Raw genomic sequence first — 23,181 nt, 5'->3', positions numbered from 1 at the left:
GGTACCGGCCCTGAGAAGACTTGTTTGATCAAGGATGAATAAGATATTAGACGTTTTCCTTTCTAAAAATACATTTTTTAAAATTGTGGTTGGGAATCTGATATACCTCTTTTTAAAAGGAGAGTCGCTTAAAAATACAACGATGGTCCCATTAATATTGAAAATTGTACGAAAATATTGATTGGAAGAACTTTAATTAATTACTGAAATTTGTCTATGGCGCTCATATATTACTTTAGTTTATGATAATGTACTTTAGAAATGATAATGTACTTTATTAATGATAATGTACTTTAGTAATGATAATGCACTTAAGTACTAATAATGTACTTGAGTAATGATAATGTACTTGAGTAGTGATAATGTACTTTTGTAATGATAATGTACTTTAGTAATGATAATGTACTTAAGGAGTGATAATGTACTTAAGTAATGATAATGTACCTTAGAACTGATAATGTACTTGAGTAGTAATAATGTACTTAAGTAATGATAATGTACTTTAGAACTGATAATGTACTTCAGATAATGTAGTTTAGTAATGATAATGTACTTTAGTAATAATAATAATTCACTTTAGTAATGATAATATATACTTTAGTATAATAATAATTTACTTTAGTAATGATATTTACTCTAGTAATAATTATGTACTTTAGTAATTAATGTACTTTAGTAATTATTATGTATTTTTTTAACAATAATGTACTCTAGTAATGATAATGTTCTGTTGGCTGGAAGTGTACTGAAGAACACAGAAGAAGTGTTCACCTGTTGTATTTACTCTGGAATCCAAACAAAGATTAGGAAAAAAGAAAAAAACATTTTAATCATTTTTTGTTTTATTTTTAAATTTTAGAACACCTAGAACATTGCAATGTAGAACTAAAAAGAAAAAATCAGGATTATGTTTTTAAGTTTTCCTTTTTTTTGATTGAATTGTGATTTTTTTCTTCTGTAGTTTGAATTCAAAAATTACAAGTAACAAATTCTCTACTACCGAGAAATCGTTAAACAGGTTAGTTAGTAGGTTGGTTTTACTTTGGAATAATTTTTTTTTTTTATCAAATTCTTGGTTTTACTTTGGAATAGTTTATTTATTTATTAAATCCTTGATTTAACTATGGAAAAATTTATTTATTTATTAAATAATTTATTTATTTATGAAATAATCAATTTAGTTATGGAATATTTGATTTAATTATGGAATAATTAATTCAATTATGGAATAATTGATTTAATTATGGAATAATAGACTGCCATTCATGGAAAAATATTTTTTTCGATCATTTGTCATCAAGATAGTTTTAAAAATATTTTAGAATTTAGATTCTGATTTATCAATAAAATAAGTAATTTACAAAATTGCATAAAATATCGAATAATAAGTATATTTTTAGATATCTTGTCTTCCTTGTGAGTGTTTTAGTCAGCGAGATGGTGATTTCAACTATTCTTTCATTCTCATACAACTATGAACTGACAAGGGTAAAATAATAATTATAATAAGATAATTAATAATAATAAGAATAAGAATGTTCCAGAGCAATAATAAAATTAATAACAATAATAATAACATTAATTACAATATTCCAGAGCCCTCCACTCTCCTTCTCTTTTTTTTTGCCAAAATAAGAATAATCCAGAGCAATAATAAAATTAATAACAATAATAATAACATTAATAACAATATTTTAGAGCCCTCAACTCTACTTCTCTTCTGTTGCCAAAATCCTCCGCTTTTTTGGTGCAGACAAGGATACTTATCTTAATATGACCAATATACAAAGGTAAAAACAAGACAAGGATACTTATCTTAATATGACCAATATACAAAGGTAAAAACACAAGATCAAAAAAAAAGAAATTATTTCTTCTGAAAACACAAATTTAGAAAAAAGAAAGAAAATTTCTAGCAATTGTATCAAACAATAAACATGAATATCAAATACATAAACATTAAAAAATGTTGAGCAAAAGAACAAAAGGTGTAACATGTTTTAGACAAAAAATGTAAATTAATAAATAAATTGTTCATGATAATTTGATAATTTTTGCAACCTGATGGTTTATACCATCGATATTTTAAACTTAGCCTATTTTATTTAAGAGAATTTATAGTTTGTTTTATGAAAGTTTGAAATATAAAAGGATAGGACATACAAAATAGCCAAAAAAATAAGAATTAAATAAGTCGATTTTGAAATAAGTGATCAGCTTTTTTATTCGTTTTTATTTAGACCAGAGTATCGTGAAAGTCTTACGAAACTGCTTGGATTTCAGGCTATTAAAAACTATCCAGATACATACTATATCCAGCACCCTACAGTCTGGTATCTTGAACAGGTATATACTATATCCAGCACCCTACAGTCTGGTATCTAGACCAGGTATATACTATATCCAGCACCCTACAGCCTGGTATCTAGACCAGGTATATACTATATCGAGAACCCTGCAGCCTGCATGTATCTAGACCAGGTATATACTATATCCAGCACCCTACAGCCTGGTATCTAGACCAGGTATATACAGTGAGAACCAGAAAACTTTGGAATAGGAATACAATATTATAGCAATACTAAGTGTATTTGATGGTGTTACAAAGCAAATAGTTTTACCAGACACTTATAAAATCACTTTTTCTGTGAAAGGGGTCTGTTTACACTTCACAATTGTAGTGTTTCATGGTTTTTGAACTTTTTAAAGTTTAAACTTGATTCTCAAATTCGTCTTACTATTCCATAGTTTTCTGGTTATCGCTGTACTATATCTAGAACCCTACAGCCTGGTATCTAGGTCAGACGGTGAGACCTTTGAAATTTATACTTCGAGTTCTCTTTGTTTTCCGAATTTTTATTCTTGCTTTTCTAGAAAAAGCATAAGGACGGAGTTATCCGTGTTCTATTTGAAAATAGACTGGGGGGGTGTTATTGTTCATGGAGCACGTAAGGCTTTCAGTTGAGGGTCACTTTGAAAAGTATGTCATTAGTCCCTTATATAGTTACTTTAACAGCTGTTCATGTCATTAGTCCCTTATATAGTTACTTTAACAGCTGTTCATGTCATTAGTCCCTTATAAAGTAACTTTTAACAGCTGTTCATGTCATTAGTCCCTTATAAAGTCACTTTTAACAGCTGTTCATGTCATTAGTCCCTTATATAGTTACTTTAACAGCTGCTCATGTCATTAGTCCCTTATATAGTTACTTTAACAGCTTGTTCATGTCATTAGTCCCTTATATAGTTACTTTAACAGCTGTTCATGTCACTAGTCCCTTATATAGTTATTTTAACAGCTGTTCATGTCATTAGTCCCTTATAAAGTCACTTTTAACAGCTGTTCACTCTCAATCAAAGAAAAAAAAATCAAAAAAATATGTGTTTCCTATATCAACAAAATGAATGAAAAAGAAATTTATAAAATTATTTTTCATTATTGTTTTTATTTCTAGGTTGAAGACATTAATTTTGTTTTGATACTCGAAGTGTTGTTGTTGTGGATGGTTTTATACAATTATATTATTCCATTATCTGTTTACGTTTCATTGGAGTTTATTAAAGTTCTCTCCAGTCTACAATACACTTGGGACACAGGTCATTATATAAATATATTTTACAATTTTGGGGGCTTCACGCACCTTTTAGCTTTTAGATGGTGCTTCCCATGGCACCATCTTTCTGCGTCCATCTAAAATCTAACAAAGGATTGGAGTCTTTGCTACAAAACTCTGATATTCTAATCCCTTTATCTTTGCAACCCAATGTCGTAAACCTTTGATATTTCAAACTATTGATTGTGTCAGATCAAATAATAATAGTTTGAAATATTAAAGGTTTAAATAATTGGATTGCAAAGATATAGGTAGTAGAGGTTTTGAGTTTGTGACAAAGACTCAATTCCTTTCGCGGATTTACTCGTTTTGATTGATGAATTTCCAATTTTTTTTTCATCAGATCTTAAGACCCTTCCTGACATAATTTTTTTGGGGGGTCCAAACAAGTTTACATATTATAAAATTTTAGAATAAAAAGAAGATAAATTAACGATTGTAGAAATTTTATTTAGTATTCCTCCTAAAATCCCATTTTTATTTTTCCGTTTAGCTTCAAAATAATGCCCCACCCCTTCCCCCACCCCCTTCGTACTAAAATGAAATACTTATCTATTCAGAGCTTTATGATGTTGAAACTAATGAACCAGCTCAGTGCCATACATCTGATATAAACGACGAGCTGGGACTTATTACTCATCTCCTAACAGATAAAACAGGTTCGGGTTTAACACATTTAACATTGTTAAGATTAAGAAACTGATTACTCTGTTTACTCTGTTTTTAACATCCTCTGAGCCTGATGTCATAAACCTTTTATATTACAAACTTGGAATTGTAACTAAGTAATAAAGCTAAAGTTTAAAATATCAGTCACCATCAATCCAGGTTTCAAAGGGAGAAGTATAAAGATTTTCAGTATTCCGTTTCTTTTTCGTGAGATGAATTTTCCAAAATGTAATTTTATCCAGCATCTAAACATGAATAAATATTTTTAATTTGCTCGAAACGATCATATTTTTGTGAAAACAGAAAAGCATTTATTTCTTCTTACAAACAACTATTTTGTGTGAGACTCATAAAATTGTGGAATAAAAAGACGTAAGTTATATTTTAACTGTTTATTTACCTAAAAGGGTGTATTGATGTGTACTATATAAGTTGTACGCAAAGGTTTTCAACTGTTGTGTACGAGTAATAGATGCATCTATCAACGTGTTCAGGATGTATAATAAATACATCTATTAACGTATTCAGGATGTATAATAGATACATCTATTAACGTGTTCAGGATGTACAATAGATACATCTATCAATGTTTTCAGGATGTATAATAGATACATCTATCAACGTGTTCAGGATGAATAATAAATACATCTATCAACGTGTTCAGGATGTATAATAAATACATCTATCAACGTGTTCAGGATGTATAATATAAACATCTATCAACGTGTTCAGGATATATAATATTTACATCTATCAATGTTTTCAGGATGTATAATAGATACATCTATCAATGTGTTCAGGATGTATGATAAATAAATCTATCAACGTGTTCAGGATGTAAAATAGATACATCTATCAACGTGTATAATAAATACATCTATCAACGTGTTCAGGATGTATAATAGATACATCTATCAATGTGTTCAGGATGTATAATAGATACATCTATCAACGTGTTCAGAATGTATACTGAATACATCTATCAACGTGTTCAGGAACAATAACTAAGAATGAGATGGTTTTAAAGATGATACTGAGAGGAGAGGAAACTTTCCTTCTAGATTCAGATTTCCCGCAGGTAAAAATTTATTTCCAATATAATTTTAGACTGATCTAAACCAATATTCTTAAGTTATATTCTTATTGTGTTAAACTCTCTCTCTGCAACCTGATGAGTGATGGTGTAAACCTTTGATATTTTAAATTTCAATTATATTGTCCTGCAGAATTCAGTGTTTTTTATGTTAAAGATCTACAAAATCAGGTTGCAAAGATATAAGGATTAAAAAAATAGAGATTGGGACAGGTGGTTAACGCCTTTTTATTTCATGTAAAAAAACAATCCAAGTTTGTACACAGCACAAACTACACAACACCTAACTCTTTTTATGATTATAAAATATAAAAAAGTCATTTTGAAATCATGTTTTCAATCAGTTTTTTTTCGATAAATTCTATTAGACTCCATGGACAAATGTACTGAATTGTTACTGACTGCATGTTTCCTTATATTTATGATTCTTTTCAACTGTAAACTTGTCTCTGTCTGCAAAATCATTAAAGGGATTATACTCGTAATTTCAAATGATCCTCCCTAAATTAAATATGGCAATGCCCTCGATTCACAACGGTACCTTTAAAAGTTTTGTTTGATCAAGTATGAAATAGATATAAATGTTTATAATTTTGAAAAATGATTATTTTTAATTCTGGTTTTTTCGCCAAAATAACTTGAGCATTCCTACTGCATGAACATATTTAGGAATTATCAGAACAGTTTAAACCTCATCATACAGTCCCTGTAAATAAGCCATTAAACGACTATATTAAGACAAAAGATAGTATATTTAACGAGTTTCAGGTTGTCTTTACATTTTCATCCTTAGTGGAATGTGGACAACCCTGCGCGAAAACATGAATAATGATAAATTTTCATTTATGAATGTTCCAATTATTTTGTTATTAATTCTTCTAAAATAATTAACATATTCCTAAAATCAATTATCTATTTTGATGCCAGGGCTGGGACCGGTTCATGATGGTTCTCTGCCTTTGCCATTCAGGTGAATTAATTAAGATGTCGTCTTTACAAGATTTAGGGGTTTTTCGTTCACAATAACCCTCAGGCGGAAGCCCAAAGGAGTTACGCGTATGCCACGTTGGATTACAAGGCAGAGAGAGAGATGCCCGTACATCTTTCGGGTTTCTGTCTCAGGGTTATTGTGAACGAAAAACCCCTAACTTTTGAAAAGACGACATTTAGTGGTCTATCTGTATTGTTATTAATCTATGTAATTTTATCACAGTAATCCAAAACGTGCATGCTCTCTCCGCATTCTTTCCGCCTTCTTGCCAATTACTCCGTTTCAATTTATTATGTACCTGTCTACGGGCTACAAGAAATATGTGAGTTAGTATGTCAGTGATAACATAGGTTGCGACACATCAAAGTGGACCATGTCTTGAACATATATGCACAACTTTCATAGCAGCCTTGATCTCTGGGCCGGGCACGTACGAATTATGTAAAGTAGTCCCCATTTCCCTGGGCCCTAAATAGTATTGATGGGACATAGCTTGGTTCCCTGGGCCCTGAGTAGTATTGATGGGACATAGCTTGGTTCCCTGGGCCCTGAGTAGTATTGATGGGACATAGCTTGGTTCCCTGGGCCCTGAGTAGTATTGATGGGGCATAGCTTGGTTCCCTGGGCCCTGAGTAGTATTGATGGGGCATAGCTTGGTTCCCTGGGCCCTGAGTAGTATTGATGGGGCATAGCTTGGTTCGTTTTAAGTTTTATAGACTTTAAAAGGAACCACACACATACATGAACTCCTAACATTTTAAAATGGTATTCTATAAAAGCTTGCTTTTATTAAAGTTTTCAATATTTTTATCCTAAGAGAAAACGAAGCAAAAACGTTCTAAAACGTTTGTTTTAGGTTCGTTTTTTTGCACAAGTTTTCACTCAGGGTAGGTAAAAATTTAGCAGAGCGTTTAGTGTAAGAAAAGCAAATGTTTAAAATACGTAATTTTTAAAAATACTTTAAGAACAGATTTTATGGAACCTCCTGGAAGTCCAAAAACCTAAAAAGTGGTTAAAAAATGAACCAAGCTATATCTCCCATAACTAGTCTTGACCATCCTATATTGGCGTAAATATTAAAGGTCTGCAACATCTGGTTGCAAAGATATAAGGATTAAATAGTTTGTTTTGAAGCGAGTTATCAGTTCCTTTGTTAAATTCACGTTAAAAAGTTGAAAATATTGTTCTTATTTGCTGCTTATATAAGCAATTATGTAACTATCTATAACATAATGGTTTTTATCTAAGGCTTCATATTAAAAATACAGTCTTTTACTGCATAAAAAAGAATGATCGATATTTGTGGAGATATTGGTGATTTTTTAGATAAGAATTATGAATAATGATAAACACCATTACATATAGTGAACAAACTTTTATTTGGACTTAATAATTTTTGTTGTTAAGAATATTCCAATATTCCAATATTTCAATACAGACAGTATTCACTTCGTTGTAGTTAGTTCTACGTGTTCAGTGCTATTTAAAACTAATATTTTTATATTTAAGTTCAAGTATCGGATGTAGTTAGTTCTACGTGTTCAGTGCTATTTAAAACTAATATGTTCATGTTTAAGTTCAAGTATCGGATGGTAACTTTATAGCGTCTAGTCCTGATGAGAAGGCACTGCTAGAAAAATGTCAGGAGAACAGGTAAACCCTGCAATTATAGTGTTACTAAATCAGCTGTTGGATTGGAAGACGACATTAAAACAATTTTTATTGTGTTTATTGTAAACCATTTTCAGTTGAATATTTAAAATCATACCTTTAGTCTAAAAGTCGTCGTTGTATTTTATAGTTTAATGTGTATGAGAACCCAGCATGTGCGATTGAAGTCTGTATGTCGCCTGATAAAATATCAATTAAAAGATATCAGTTGAAGAGGGAAGCATTTCTGAGCTTTAGATTTCTTAAACTTTTTTGTATAAAGACCTAACCTTGATGTTTTATTACATGTGGGACGGATTTAACTTTATCAACCAATCAGAACCAAGGAAGATATTAAATGATTATATATTACGTATCTATTAAATATAATCTTTCAATCAACCTATCCCGTCCATAAATATATTAATTAAAATATAGCAATATGTTAATCAAATATTTGCATTAATTATTTTTTACTCTTATTGATTTTTAGAAGATTAGGTTGCTTGCAATAATAACTTTTAATATTTCAAAATTAACGTCTCATTCTTTATGATTAACCCTATAACATCTAGGTTTGTATATACTGGTGAGCAGCTTGAGGGTCAGGTTGCCGTGAATGTGAGGGGTCAACTGTATTCCTTTGCTAAACTAGCAGAGCTTCCCTTCGATTCTGTTCGGAAATGCATGACAGTGATTGTTAGAGATGCCGATGGAATTATTCATGTTCTTACAAAAGGTTTTAATTTTTTAATTCTAATGGCTATTATTGACCATTTTCCTTAAAAAAAACATTCTATTCTACTTTTTTCTAGGAGCTGAATGCAAAATGTTTAAAGCTTGCACATCCGGTAATATTGACAAGGCAAGTGAAGAAATAGATTGTTTTGCAAACATGGGACTGCGAACCCTAGCGGTGGGATATAAAACTATAAATGAAGATCAGCTCAACAGCTTTCTTGAAAGCTTGGCAGGGGCCTCCACCTCTATAGTGAACCGGGCAAAGTATGTCCGTGAGGTTTATGAGGAACTAGAGCAAGGTCTAGAGTTACTGGGTGCTACAGGTATAGAAGATAAACTGCAAGACGATGTTCCTGAAACAATTTATGCTCTCAAAAAGGCTGGAGTAAGAATATGGATGCTCACAGGCGACAAGAAGGAAACTGCTATCAATGCAGGGCATTCTGCAGGGAAGAACTAGAATGTTATTACTAAATCACATTCCATTATTCCAATTATTAACCGGAGGTTTTTGAAAGTATAATTGAACATTCAGTTCATGCAACAAGAAAAGAAAATCTTTCAAGTTGTTAACTGAACTGAATGTTCGGCCATTAATGGGTTTGCCTGTTACGTTAAATAAACCAACCAAATATAAATAAAGCATATCAAATGCCATGCCCTGACTATTTTAATCATGCTTAAAAGGAAAATCGCACTTTACACTAATTTTGTTTTGTTTTAACTGAAAACAATCAGTTCTAGTCCTGTACGATTTCAGGAATTCTGCAATTGGATTCTAAATTGATCGATTTATGCGACATAACCGATTATCGTGATATAGCCCCGCTAATGGCTCAAATAGCTGGAGAGGAAGTGGAAGAGGAGAAGGAGACTTCAATGATAGTCGATGATAAATCTATCACAAACATATTCAAGGCTCCTGAGAGCATCAAACAATTCCAAGCGGTCAGCCTAAAATGTTCCACAGTTATTGCCTGCAGGCTTTCACCCATTCAGAAGAGCCAGATTGTTCGTTTAGTCAAGGGTAAGTTAAGCTGATTCATCCTTTTATTTTGAAAATCTGAATTGGAAATTAAAGATTTTAATTTTTAGAAGCTGACTCAAATTATGTCACAGCTGCAATTGGAGATGGTGGAAATGATATTTCAATGCTTCAGGTAAAAGAAAATTCTAAAAACAAAGATTAACCAATGCTTTAAAAACGGACTAATCCTCATGATTATAAAATTTACTGTACACTTAAAGCCAAGGTTTTTTGATAAGGTTGGTTACTCTCGATGCGCTCCAATGTGTGGAAAATGTCGTCTCCTTAACATAGATATAGAGTGTCCTCTGCAATCAGTGGTGTCATATTAGTATTCTATCTACCTATGCCAAGGGACGACATTTTCCGTAGATTGGAGTGCATCGATCGATTAATCAACCTTATTCAGGAACCTTGCTTCAAACATTATTTCTGAATAAAATAAATACACTGTCTTTTTACTTTAATGTCAGGAGGCCCATGTTGGGTTTGGAATTATCGGGAAAGAGGGTCGGGCAGCTGCGCAGGCATCAGATTTTGCGTTCTCCAAGTTCAAGTATCTACGCAGATCTATCCTGGTTCATGGACAATGGTTCTACGTGAGATCGGCTTTTCTAGGAAACCAATGGATTCATTATTTTTTATAAAGAAACATCAAAGAGCCGAGGTTAATAGTGGTTGTCTACAAACAACGCCGTGGGACTTTGCCAAAGTGAAAACTTTCGATTCTTTTAATCCGTAAAAAATACATTGATACCCAGAAAATTGTAGAATAGAAAGACGACATTACAGCAATGCTAGAGAATAATTGATGTATTTACAAAGCAAATAGCTTTACAATTGTAAGTTATTAAATTACTTAGTATATGTGAAAAAGGTATGTTACGCTGCAAAATTTCTGGGCCTCATGTTCATCGGCCTATTTAAAGTCATGACTTGAGTCAAAAAGTCGACTTCCTATTCCAGAATTTTCTGTTTATCACTGTATTACAAAATTTCTGCTCTTTTATGGGTAGAACTTAACATGGTCGTTTCTGAGATACGGGCTTAAAATACTTTAAATCTTTTATGATATTTACTCTGTAAGATTAGATCATTTGAAATCAGGTTGACAATCCCTTTCATATTTAGATTGCAGCAAAAAGTCCCATTAAAGATAAAAGTTAAGGTACTTTTATGAAGGTCTAACTTTTCTCTTTAAAAAGGTCTCTTTAAAAATTGAAAATGCAGATCAAACTTTAAAAATGCTGTTCCCCTGGGTTTAATGCTGTTCCCCTGGGTTTAATGTGAAATTTTAGTAAAATATTTATCATTTACACTCGTTCCTGGCGATGCATCATTTCTGAAAAAAATACATAATGTATTGAAAAATGTGTGACGGTTTATCAATATTTAGATGAAGGAGTGATGGTGAAAGCAAGGGGAGGGGGACTTAATGCATCCAACCTTTAAATATCCTAAAAACGCATTTTCTCGTAGCATTAACGTGAATCGATTTTTCAATTCGATAAAAATGCATTTCGGTTTCATGTTAACTTTTAACCAGAAAACGAGAGCATCAATTATTTCTCATTATGGGGATTTCATGTAGTTTTTGCTGGATTATTTTAGTTTAAAAACAAGTAAAATTTTTGGTGTTTTCAGTTCAGTATTCCTTCTACAAGAATATTGCTTGCTTCACAGGAATACAATTCTTTGATAAAATTTCAAACACTTTAATGAAAATGGTCTATTAATAGAATGTGATTTATTAAATTTGGTCTAATTCATTATCAGTTTCAACAATGGGCTGGACATCTGCAGGAGGAGGAAAAAAACGAGGCAGTTCTCCCCCTTTTACCTCATTTAAAGATTTCATTTTCTTACTTTGATAAAAGATTCTCTTAAGTGTAAATAGGTGATTAATGTCACATTGTTGTTGGGGCAGTTTTTTTTTTCTCGATTTGTTTTTCCTGAAATAATTGTATGTTCACAGGCCAAGTTTTTTACATGTTGTACTCCAATTACAGCGCCATGACGTTGTTCGAGAGCACATTTTTATTCTGCTTTAACACCCTGTATACTTCAGGTACTTTATTCTTAACAACCTGTTTACTTCAGGTACTTTATTACCATGTTTACTTTAGGTACTTTATTCTTAAATACTCTGTATACTTTAGGTACTTTATTCTTAAACACCTTGTATACTTTAGGTAATTTATTCTTAAACACCCTATATACTTTTGGTACTTCATTCTTAAACACCTTGTATCCAGTTCAGGTACTTCATTCTTAAACAAGCTGTATACCATAGGTACTTTATTCTGAAATAACCTGTATGCTTCAGGTACTTTATTATTAAATACCCATGTATGCTTCAAGTACTTTATTCTTAAATACCCTGTATGCTTCAGGTACTTTATTCTTAAATACCTTGTATGCTTCAAGTACTTTATTCTTAAATACCCTGTATGCTTCAAGTACTTTGTTCATAAACACCTTGCATACAGGTACTTTTTTCTGAAACACTCTGTATCCTACATAGTACTTTCGTCTTGAACACCCTGTAGTGTATACTAAGATACTTAAATACCCTGTATACTTTATAAGATAAGATAAGATAATTTATTCTTAAACGCCCTGTATGCTTCAGATAATATATTCGTAAACACCCTGTTCACTTTGTTTAACTTTTCTTTAGAAACTTTATTCTTATACCCTGTATTCTAGTACCTGTATTGATCTACCCTGTATTCTAGTACCTGTATTGATCTACACTGTATTCTAGTACCTGTATTGATCTACTCTGTAACGGAGCAGAACTACTCCTCTGCAACCCTACTCCGAAATCCTAGTCTTTACTCTGATATTAGATACAACAAACTGATGTCAAAAAACGCAATATTTAGGTAACTTCTTTGTAAAATAATCAAATTTATTTAATTGGGTCTTTGCCACAACAGAATTCATAGGTTTAAATATCTAATCTTTTTGGTTGTAAAGATATTGATTATAAAACCAGAATTTGTGGATAAGACTCAATTTCTCTCCACGAAAAACCCTGGTTCCCTGTCAATATTGTAACAAAGTAATTTTGTCAGACTTTTATGCCTTCTTAACTCTAAAAACGGGAAATTAAATGTATTTTTAAACGTGAACGAAACCTCTAGGTTATAATTGGTTCTGTGTTTGGAAAACTTTCCATTGAGAGTGTGCACATGCAGAATAGAGTATGGCTCATGCAGAATAAGTTAGCAAATGTTTTTAGATTTCTAGAAGTCTATACTTTCCACATATTTATCCAGTTTGAAAACATTTGGGAGTAAATACATATCTTGATTAATATCAGGTGGATGTGCTACGCTGTCTGGCATTCACTAGTCGTCTTCTTTCTTTGGTATTTTCTCTACCAGGTAATCTATTTATACATCAAGGAGCTGAGTTTTTGCCTCACACTTAAATTTTATAATTCGCAACCTTATAATGTAAACCTTTAATATTACTTATTCAGACTATTTGATCTGACAGAATTCATGGTTTGAAATATCAAAGGTCTACAGCTTCGGGTGTAAGACATTAGAGTTGATGGCAAAACCTCATATACCTCAGCTTGTCTGGTTTGTTTGTTTGTATTCAATAAACGCCTAAAAAGCTGAACCAATCGGGCAAATTTTTTGCATGGCAACTCAGATGACCTCAGGGAAGTTTTATGGGCCAAGTTGAATAATTTAGCCATGGAAAAAAGTCATTATTTTGTGAAAATGTACAAAAGAAAAATCTGCGAAAATTTGAGAACGATTAAAAATGGCCACTTTCAGAGCAATAGAGTTAAAATTGTTAATAGGAAAGTTCCCTAAACGCCTAATGATATATAATTCAATAGGAGTCTTCTTTTCAATGAACAGGACACAAGTTTAAACAGATCAAGTTTAATACAAGAAGAAAACATCAGAAATAATGAGATCTAATTTATCTTAATTTCTAAAGCCATTTATAAAAACTGAAAATCGATCATATAACAACCAAATTAAATGGTTTTAGAAAAAAGGGTGTAACATGAAATTTTTAGAATTTGTTTTGGCTATATAGTATTTTTTTTAGTAAATATTCAGAAAAAAATTTGGAAATTTGTCTATTGCAATATTTTAATAGGGCAGGGTCTTAATTACACACCCCTGGTGGGTGGGTGGTTAAATTCCAATATTGATGATGCGTAAAATTGGTTACCCCCATCTATTAGGAGTTTACAGTATACTGTGAGAAGGATGTATTCTATCTCCAAAGTGTTGTGGCACAAACCTCTGTGATAATTGTCAATCTTAAGGTAGGATCCCTTGCAATAAATAGATATTTTAAAGAGAGACATCGCAATAATAACCTTGCTTGCACCCTGAAGGTATTTTCTGTTTAATCTAGCAGAAGTTATATCTTTAAATATTAATTTGTAATTCTGCGATTGACTGATTATATATTTTAATAGATTTTTTAGAAATATAGTCCTAGTAAATGTCAGATTTGCATAAAATTCAACTTTTTCTAAAATTGATTATTGATTCTTTTCTGATTGAAACTTAAATGTGCGTCAGTGATATTTGTAAATGATATATTTTATGGAAAATTATCAATTTTAAAAATTATTTCACCAAACAAATCTTGTAAATCGGACATCATAATGATGTTTAAATGGAGTCACGTGAAATCTCCTTTTTAGTTAAGTTTGATTTTTTGTAAAGGTTCTACTTGAGGCAAATTATTGGACAGCTCCTTTAATCATCTCCGTTCTTCTCTCAATCCTCTCCTACTTTGCCTTCACATTGTTCTACTACACCGTGGGGCCCATGAACAACTTCCTGGTCGACAACAGGTTGTTTTCTGCAACAATATTAAACAACACAAAAAAATATCAACACGCGGCCAAAATTGTTTATTAAAACCATCCAACTTATATTTTTTTTTTAATTAAAAAATGTGGTCAGCACAAAAGCGTGAAGCGGTATTAAAAATCAGAGATCGTTAAAGGAGTTCGATTTTTCAATGTCGAGATGGGTATCTTAAGCTGCCAAGTTTTTTTAACGGATTTTTGCTAATTCAATATATTTGAATTCAGTTTTCAAGAAAGATTTTTTACATTATTTGTACATACATTTTCTGATACATTGCAAAGAAGAAAATATTATTTGTGGACTAGTAAAACAATCTTGACTAAAACGTACTGCACTGAATGAAAATGAAAGTAAGAAAACAAACTTCTAAAGCTTTGTGTTATAGTGCTGAAGTTTAATCACAAAAGTGTCAAATGGTCGTGCACCCTTATTATTTATCAGACACAGCGATCTAAATATTTCACTGGAACAACTGTGGACTAGGAAGACGACATTTAAGCAATCTTAAATGTATTCATTGTTATAAAACAAATAGTTTCAATCAATCTTTTTTAACCGGAATCGTGTACACATAATAACTGTGTTTCATGTTTAAAGGTATTTTAGATGAATAATTTTAGTCGTCTTCCTATTCCACATTTTATGAATCTAACTGTATTAAAGTTACGAAAATTGTGCAACAACTTTTGGGACCGGACCAACTTGAAAATTTACCTGAGCTGGGAACTTTTGAATGGTAGACATTGGGATTAATGCTTGATCCACTCTTTTTTAAATCTCCAGATTAGATAATGCGTGTTCTCCTCTTGTTATTAATGTCTAGATTAATTAACCGATTAGGATTAAGGACATCCAAATATTAAGTTTTCAGCTCAGTCCTCTTATATTTAGTTAAACGTAGTTCAGCCTTGGCATCCCCTTTAAACATTTTCATATCCCCAGATAGAACGCTTTAAAACATTTTCATATCCCCAGATAGAACGCTTTAAACATTTTCCAATATATCTCAAGGATCGAGCCTAAGTTTAGTCTCAAACAAAGCTTAGTCTTGAGACTAATTTGCTTGGAATTACTTAAATCCAGGCCTTTCATAATGTAAGAGCTACTAATATCATATTAGAAACCCAGCAAATCATTCCCACAAATGAATTGAGAAACTTTCGTATTTGTATTCGATGGTGTTAAAATACTTTTAGAAAATAATTTCTGTGCGATAAAGTTAAACATCTCTATTTTGAATATTATCTAAAATGTGTATATTTAGTGATATCTATATGAGCTACGTGAATATTATCTAAAATGTGTATATTTAGTGATATCTATATGAGCTACGTGAATATTATCTAAAATGTGTATATTTAGTGATATCATATGAGCTACGTGAATATTATCTAAAATGTGTATATTTAGTGATATCTATATGAGCTACATGACCGCTTTATCTGAGCCCGAGGTTTGGTTGTGTACACTTCTAGCAGTTGTTCTAGGTAAATATAGAGAGGGTGTCCTCAGCATCAGCTTTTAAGGGAGTCTTGACATATTTTCAAGTCACTACTCATTTTTAATGCATTAAATGCTGATTTACAGAGTTACCCTTCGTCGTTTTAATATATGAAAACTTATAAAGGAATTTAGCCTTTGACAAAAATTCAGATTTTTTAACCCTATTCCTGCTGGGGGGGACGTATCATGGTTTTCAAGTACCCCAGCAGGGATAGGGTTAAGATCCCTATATTTTTTAAATTCAAAGCGTAGACCTTAGTTATCTTTAACTATGAACAATGTTAGATCAAATGGTAATTTCCAGAGAATGATTTTTGGATCCCCCTTCTCCCCCTTCCCCCCCTCCCTCCTATCAATTTTGTACATGGATCTCATATGTAACACTATGTAACACTGTCCTAGCGCTGCGGCCAGGACAGACCCCTAGCCTGTCCTAGCCGCACCGCTCGGCCCCCTAGCCTGTCCTAGCCGCAGGATTGATAGGAGGGGGAGGGGGAGATCCAAAAATCGTATAAAATCGTATGAAATGGAAGGTTTAAACCATCAGGCTGAAAATATGTGAAAATTTGAGTTTAGAATAGTACAGAATTGACTAAATTGAATGTCTAAAAGAATCTACTATGAAACGAAGATGTAACTCTTTATAGAACTCCAACTAAGATATAGTCTGCATTCCCTTTAGTAATTCCAGAGAACACTTGTTTACTAAAGTTTGATAATTGTTCACCAAAATTATCCTTTCAGGAGTTTCTCATTTTATGAATGATGCAAAATGCGGCCGCTTGCTTAACCGTATTTTTAAGGGATTGATGATATTGAATATACAAATTTAACAGGTTTAATCACAAATGATCTGAGACTAGAAAGATAAACCTGAGCTGAAAACTTTTGAATGGTGAATATTGGGATTAATGCTTGATCCGCTCTCTTTATTAATCTCCAGATTTAATAACGCTTGTTTTCCTCTTGTTATTAATCTCCGAATTAATTAACCGATCAGGATTAAGGATATCCACCATTTTAAAGTTTTCAGCTCTAGACTCTTTAAATATAACGATCTGATTGTTAAATGTTGTGTTACACCTTCCATTTAGTCTTATAATATGGTTTTAAATTGTTTTGTAAGAAAGAAACTTCTTTTCATATGCAAGGCAAAGAACATGGAAGTATGAAAAGGAACAAATTATTTGAGTCATCTCTTAAGTTTTATCAATGTGGGTAACCCAAATTTTTCGTGAAGGATGGTTTCCTTGAGAAAAAAAAACAATCGATGGACGAACGTTTTCGATCGTTCAGAGAAACTATCGTTGGTTTTTTAAACAAACGATCATTTGGAATAAAAAATTTTATCTCTAAACGAACGAATTTTTCAAATTTTTTGAAAAAAATAACGATTTTATTGAACGAACAATTTTACTAAATAATCGTTCAGCGAGAAAACGAACAAAATAGATGTAAAATGAATAATAAAATTTTAAGAACAAACGAAATAATTGTTGTTTAACGATTAAAAAAACGAACGAAAAGAGCCGTTCACTAACGATGAACGAACGAGCTGAAAAAACCTCGAAAGCGCCCATCCAGACAGGTTCAGACAGTTTATGTTCAGATTTTAGAGTATTGACCTCTTAATATAAAATGCACCGCGAAGTTGGGGGATTAAGATCGGAGAATATAATGGAGACAAAGTTTAGAAAATCCGGGTACAAGAACAACCCTGCATTTGCTGAGTGTCGAGTGCCGAGTGCCGAGTGCCGAGTGCAGAGTGCAGAGTGCAGAGTGCAGTGTCCGATTCACAATATTACCATTTAAACCTAGTGGACTGACTTTTTCTTATTTATCTCTTTGTTATTTTTTTATTTTTTTTTGCATAGAAGGGGTCACTTAACATTACGGTAACAGTCGCTTTAAGTGAAATGGCTCTGTGTACATTGCACAACAGCTTTGTTGGACTTTTCAAACTTTAGTTAAACATTTGTCTTCTTATTCTTATTATTATGGTAAAATGTGGTATAGTTATATTATGTATCATATTCATGTATATTTTGTATACGTTATGTTAAAGTAATATGTAATTTTTTAATAAGCTTTTATACTCATTTGAATGCTTGAAACATTTTTTTTTTCAAAACTGAAATGAAATAGATAATATTGAATAAATATGAATTACTGAAATTTATTTGAAATGCATTTTTATTCAAGATTTGACAGAGGAAAACTCAGAATTGTTTTTTCAATTTTTTCGATTCAGAGATATTAATATTAACAAAATAAGAATTTTGTAACATATTATAAGGCAATGTTGGAATGTTGTGACAAATAATTAGACAATAAAAGAAGATTGGGACAAACTATTCGACAATATTGGAAGATTGGGACAAACACTAGACAATTTTAGGATACTGGGACAAAGCATTAGACAATTTGGTTGAGATAAACTATTAGACAATGTTAGAATTTTGGGACATATTATTAGAAATTATCCAATATTGAAACAATCTATATTAGGCAATATTAGTATATTGGAAGAAACACATAGACAATTTTAGGATATTGGGACACTTCATTAGACATTTGTTAGAGCATTGACAATGTAAGTTCCAAGGAACAGACAGATTACCTTAGAATATAGACACTTGACAGATTATTCTACTAGACAAAGAGTTGTACTATTGAGCTGTAGACCGACAGACAATGTCTGTGAACCTAAGAATGACCTTCAACTGCAAACCTAGTCTAGACGTCTACTCTATCTATCTATCAAATTCGCAAACTTTTGCCAAGTTTTAGCAGAGCTGCGTCTTCCCCCGCAAGTTAATATAAATAAATACAGAACAGATACAGTATATACATTTATACTTGGTTACATATACAGTGTATGTATATATTTATACTTGGTTACATATACAGCATGAGACTTAAATGACGACAATCAAACTTTTAAAATATAATGGTAAAAGATCTTTTTATTTCTAAATGTAAATTTCAATATTTTATATGATGTAAAGACTGAATACAGTTCGTGTACAGCTGCACATTGATCCAAAGGTTTCAAATCGATAAGCTACTTTACCAATATTTTGTTAACATAAAAATAAATACATGTGCTTTATAGTTCTAAAATAAATATGTCTAGGGCTACACGTAGAAGTTTAAATGATTTTCGAGTTGATTAAAAATTGCTTTTTGGCATTGCGACACTTTAAGGTTGACCAAGTCTTGAGATTTGATTTAATAGCAGCTTGTATCTCTGTGGCATGAAGAAAATAGTATTTACTGTCGTTGTTGAAATTATTTATAGAATCCCAGTATAAACAGGATGTAAGAAAACCTCAATAAAAATCTCTCTGTTTGACCAAATCACAAAAAAATGATGCCGAACATTATCTTATCTCGATCTCTAGTTAAAACTTTGATGGTATTCAGCTAGATAACAAGCCTCTTTTAATTGCAATAATTAGAATGGTATATCCAATTTATACAACCTAAGAAAATCTAACTTAACCCTACAGGGCTGAAAGGGAGGGGGTCTAAAGAGAAGTAAATTCTAGCCATCCCCCCATCCCCCTCCTGTTCTAAATAGGCGTTAGATTAAAATATAGAAATCCAAAAATATTCATTATTATTTTAAAAACCGACTCATTTTCAATTTTAGAACACTAGCTTCAGTTGTTTTAAGTGTTCAATAAGTATGTCTAAATGTTACATGTTGTTTGTTTTGTACTCTGCAAAACTAGTTGAATGTACTTTAAGCACATGTACGTCTAGATGTATTTCAAGCTACAGGTGCACATACATAGAGAATAGAATATATATTAGAGGGGAATTTAAAGAATCTCTCGGTATGAATTTTTTCAGTCCCTTTCAGCTTGAAAGGGAGTTCAAAGTGTACAAATCATGTAAATGTTCACAAATTATTTGCAGTAGAGTACATTAATACAGTATGTTCCCATGACTATTCATTTCAATTTCGAATTCTTTAAACTGTTAAATAAACTTTTTAATAAATTAGGTGAATAAAAAACATCATTTGATTTATAGTTATAACGGAAAATCATCGTTTGTAAAGTGAAAGACATATTTCATAATTTGGTTTTCTATTAACAATAATTTTAGATTTTCTATAAAATGATATTCCAGGGCCCAAAAGGTTATATAGTATAAATATGTGAAGTACACCTGCAGTATGGAAACAGTACAACAAAATGGCCGTTTTACACTTTTTTCTAGTAAATTCCCCTCTAATATATATTCTATTCTCTATGTGCACATAGTTTAAACTATAAAGATGTACGTCAAGCTACAGGTGCATCTAGTTTAAGCTATTAAGATTTACTTCAAGCTATAGGTGCACATATTTTAAACTATTAATGATGTACTTCAAGCTACAGGTGCACCTAGTTTAATCTATTGAGATGTACTTTAAGCTATAGGTGCACCTAGTTTAAGCTATAAAGATGTAGTTCAAGCTATAGGTGCACCTAGTTTAATCTATTAAGATGTCCTTCAAGCTAGATTATTTACAGGGTGTCCCAATTAACATAAGAATTCAGTGACGACTGTCATTTACTTGTAAATCTGATCAGACCAGAAACGTACTTGAAACAATTAACACATTATTTTCCTGATTTTAAAACAATACACAACTATTCTCCTGGTTTTGGGAATACAAATGTTGTTATTCGATTCCTGTCTTTCTTGGATCAACCTGTAGATAATCCGGTTATATCTAGTTTAAAGTTTAAACCATGTTTTAAAAATTGTAAATTCTCTGAAGCGTGTTGGCATCTTATGGTTACATTAAAGATATTAAAAGTAATTAAAATATTTAGAAGATAATAATATAAACATGTAATAAATATCGTAGTAAACCCCATATTTATAAACCTGAACACACCTAGATATATCACGTTGTACATTATCTGTAACCTAACTATGCTCGTTAATAACTATGTAAAACCTATCGGTCATTATCATAACATGTATGTTTTATGATATAGCTCAATTTCTTTTATTAAATTAACCTGTACCATAAAACTCAAAATATACATTAGTTGGAATAAGACTCTGCTTAATTACGGTATTAGAGTAATTGTTCATTCTTTGGCGAATGAGAGGGACCTGAGTCGTATCTTGATAGACAGATATAGACTAGGCAATACAAAGTGGATATATAATAAGGTATTATTGTAGACCACTGAGTTTCTACAGGGAGTTGTATCTTGAAAGACAGAAACGCATTAAAGAATACAATAGCGTCGTATCTGGATTGATACAGACTGAAGTATTATTGTAGAACCTGGAGTTCTAGAGAAAGTTGTATCTGTACGATACATACTGAGAATACAGAGAGTGTTGTATCTGGCTTGATACAGACCTAGGAATTATTGTAGAACGTGGAGTTCTAGACCGAGATGTATCTGTATGATACATACTGAGAATACAGAGATTGTATCTCGCGCGATTGATAGATACTTGAGAATACAGAAGGTTATACCTGGATTGGTACAGACTTAAGAAAAGATATTGGAGTAAGGCATTTACTACAAACAGACAAATGTTTGTGTATTTTTATACAAAATAATATTATTTATGAAAGATAATTTTGAATGAAATATATAAAATTCGAATTCAGTTCAGCTATAATCACTTGCTTGTATAACAACTTTACACAGAAATAACACCTCACAAAAGATAATTTAGTAAAAAATATTAGAATATGAAAAACAAGAAAAGAAGCTGATTATTTGCCTTATACACTAATTTTACAATTCCTGTATCTTTGCAAACTGAAGGTGTATATTCAAACTTTTACTAATTCAGTCAGCAGAATGATAACAAATTAAGTTTGAGGCAAGTAATTATTGTTTTACATTAATTCATCTTTTGAGATTAAACTTAATTTTCTGTAGAGAGTAATAGTCTTAAAGCCTCTCTTCTCTCTGTATATATCGAATGCAACAAATCTCGCAACCTTGCAATCTTTCATTCTTTTCTTTGGTTTCTTTTCTCAGAACATATTTAAAGAACCATGCACCAATTCACGGGAAGTATGTCTATACAAAAACATTAAATAAGTATCTAGCAAATACATTGGAAAATTTGCTATAAACAGGAAAATAGAAAATTAAGGAAAATATTAGGTTAATATGAAAATAGGAAATATGTAGGAAAATATTGGATAAATAGGAAAATTCCCGAAAAAATAGGAAAATAAAGAATCATAAATTTATGGGAAAATATTTGATAAATAGGATAAAGGAATTAGAAAGGAGAGTGTTAGGAAATATAACAGAAAATATTCGATAAATTGGAAAACAGCAGATAGATAGAAAAATAGGAAATGGTTAGGAAAGTAAAATCTAAATATTAAATTAGAAAAATGGGGAAACTTTTTGAATACAAATCTTTAATAAAAAAATGGAGTCCTAGAATACGACAAAAAATCTAAATAAAAGATAACTGTTCTGAAGAAGAAAGGGTGTTAAATGTAGGTAACGAGATAATATTTTAGTAAATGTCAAAAGACATTTCAGAACCACATTTCTGAATGTACATTTTAGTGAGTCGAGTGGGAGGAAAAACTAGAAAATGAGAGAGACAAAAACAGGGAAAATAAGGAAAATTAGTGGTTTAATCAAACAAATTGATTTGATAAGGTGGAGATTAGTTTTAACTTAAAGTAAATCGTAGCTATGTTCCATAAAGTCTACTCAATTATAAAGAAAATCCTAGCTGTGTGCCATAAAGTCTACTCAATTATAAAGTAAATCCTAGCTGTGTCCCATAAAGGCTACTCAATTATAAAGTAAATCCCAGCTATGTTCCATAAAATCTACTCAATTATAAAGTAAATCCTAGCTGTGTGCCATAAAGTCTACTCAGATGCAAAGTAAATCCTAGCTATGTGCCATAAAGGCTACTCAATTATAAAGTAAATCCTAGCTATGTGCCATAAAGGCTACTCAATTATAAAGTAAATCCTAGCTATGTGCCATAAAGGCTACTCAATTATAAAGTAAATCCTAGCT

General features: G+C 31.5%; 1 protein-coding gene across 1 annotated transcript in view; it reads left to right on the top strand.

Annotated features, from left to right (window-relative positions):
- LOC111698183 (probable phospholipid-transporting ATPase IH) overlaps positions 1-16,187 on the top strand; it is a 30,595-nt gene extending 14,408 nt beyond the window's left edge. Inside the window, exons 11-32 of the mRNA XM_023468443.1 lie at positions 715-807; positions 962-1,018; positions 1,401-1,488; positions 1,699-1,790; positions 2,241-2,346; positions 3,456-3,597; positions 4,175-4,273; positions 5,279-5,361; positions 6,304-6,346; positions 7,945-8,020; positions 8,593-8,756; positions 8,833-9,207; positions 9,519-9,785; positions 9,854-9,918; positions 10,259-10,403; positions 11,430-11,468; positions 11,761-11,853; positions 12,553-12,673; positions 13,114-13,177; positions 14,005-14,088; positions 14,498-14,628; positions 16,058-16,187. Coding sequence (XP_023324211.1) covers positions 715-807; positions 962-1,018; positions 1,401-1,488; positions 1,699-1,790; positions 2,241-2,346; positions 3,456-3,597; positions 4,175-4,273; positions 5,279-5,361; positions 6,304-6,346; positions 7,945-8,020; positions 8,593-8,756; positions 8,833-9,207; positions 9,519-9,785; positions 9,854-9,918; positions 10,259-10,403; positions 11,430-11,468; positions 11,761-11,853; positions 12,553-12,673; positions 13,114-13,177; positions 14,005-14,088; positions 14,498-14,628; positions 16,058-16,172 — 2,542 coding nt within the window. The 3' untranslated portion in view covers positions 16,173-16,187. The remainder of the gene's footprint in view (positions 1-714; positions 808-961; positions 1,019-1,400; positions 1,489-1,698; positions 1,791-2,240; positions 2,347-3,455; positions 3,598-4,174; positions 4,274-5,278; positions 5,362-6,303; positions 6,347-7,944; positions 8,021-8,592; positions 8,757-8,832; positions 9,208-9,518; positions 9,786-9,853; positions 9,919-10,258; positions 10,404-11,429; positions 11,469-11,760; positions 11,854-12,552; positions 12,674-13,113; positions 13,178-14,004; positions 14,089-14,497; positions 14,629-16,057) is intronic.
- Positions 16,188-23,181: the final 6,994 nt, after the last annotated feature.

This window comes from Eurytemora carolleeae, unplaced genomic scaffold, assembly GCF_000591075.1.
Source record: "Eurytemora carolleeae unplaced genomic scaffold, Eaff_2.0 scaffold21, whole genome shotgun sequence".
Classification (NCBI taxonomy): Eukaryota; Metazoa; Arthropoda; class Copepoda; order Calanoida; family Temoridae; genus Eurytemora; species Eurytemora carolleeae.
The sequence above is the reverse complement of the archived record's forward strand: the minus strand, read 5'-3'. Positions and strand labels throughout refer to the sequence as shown.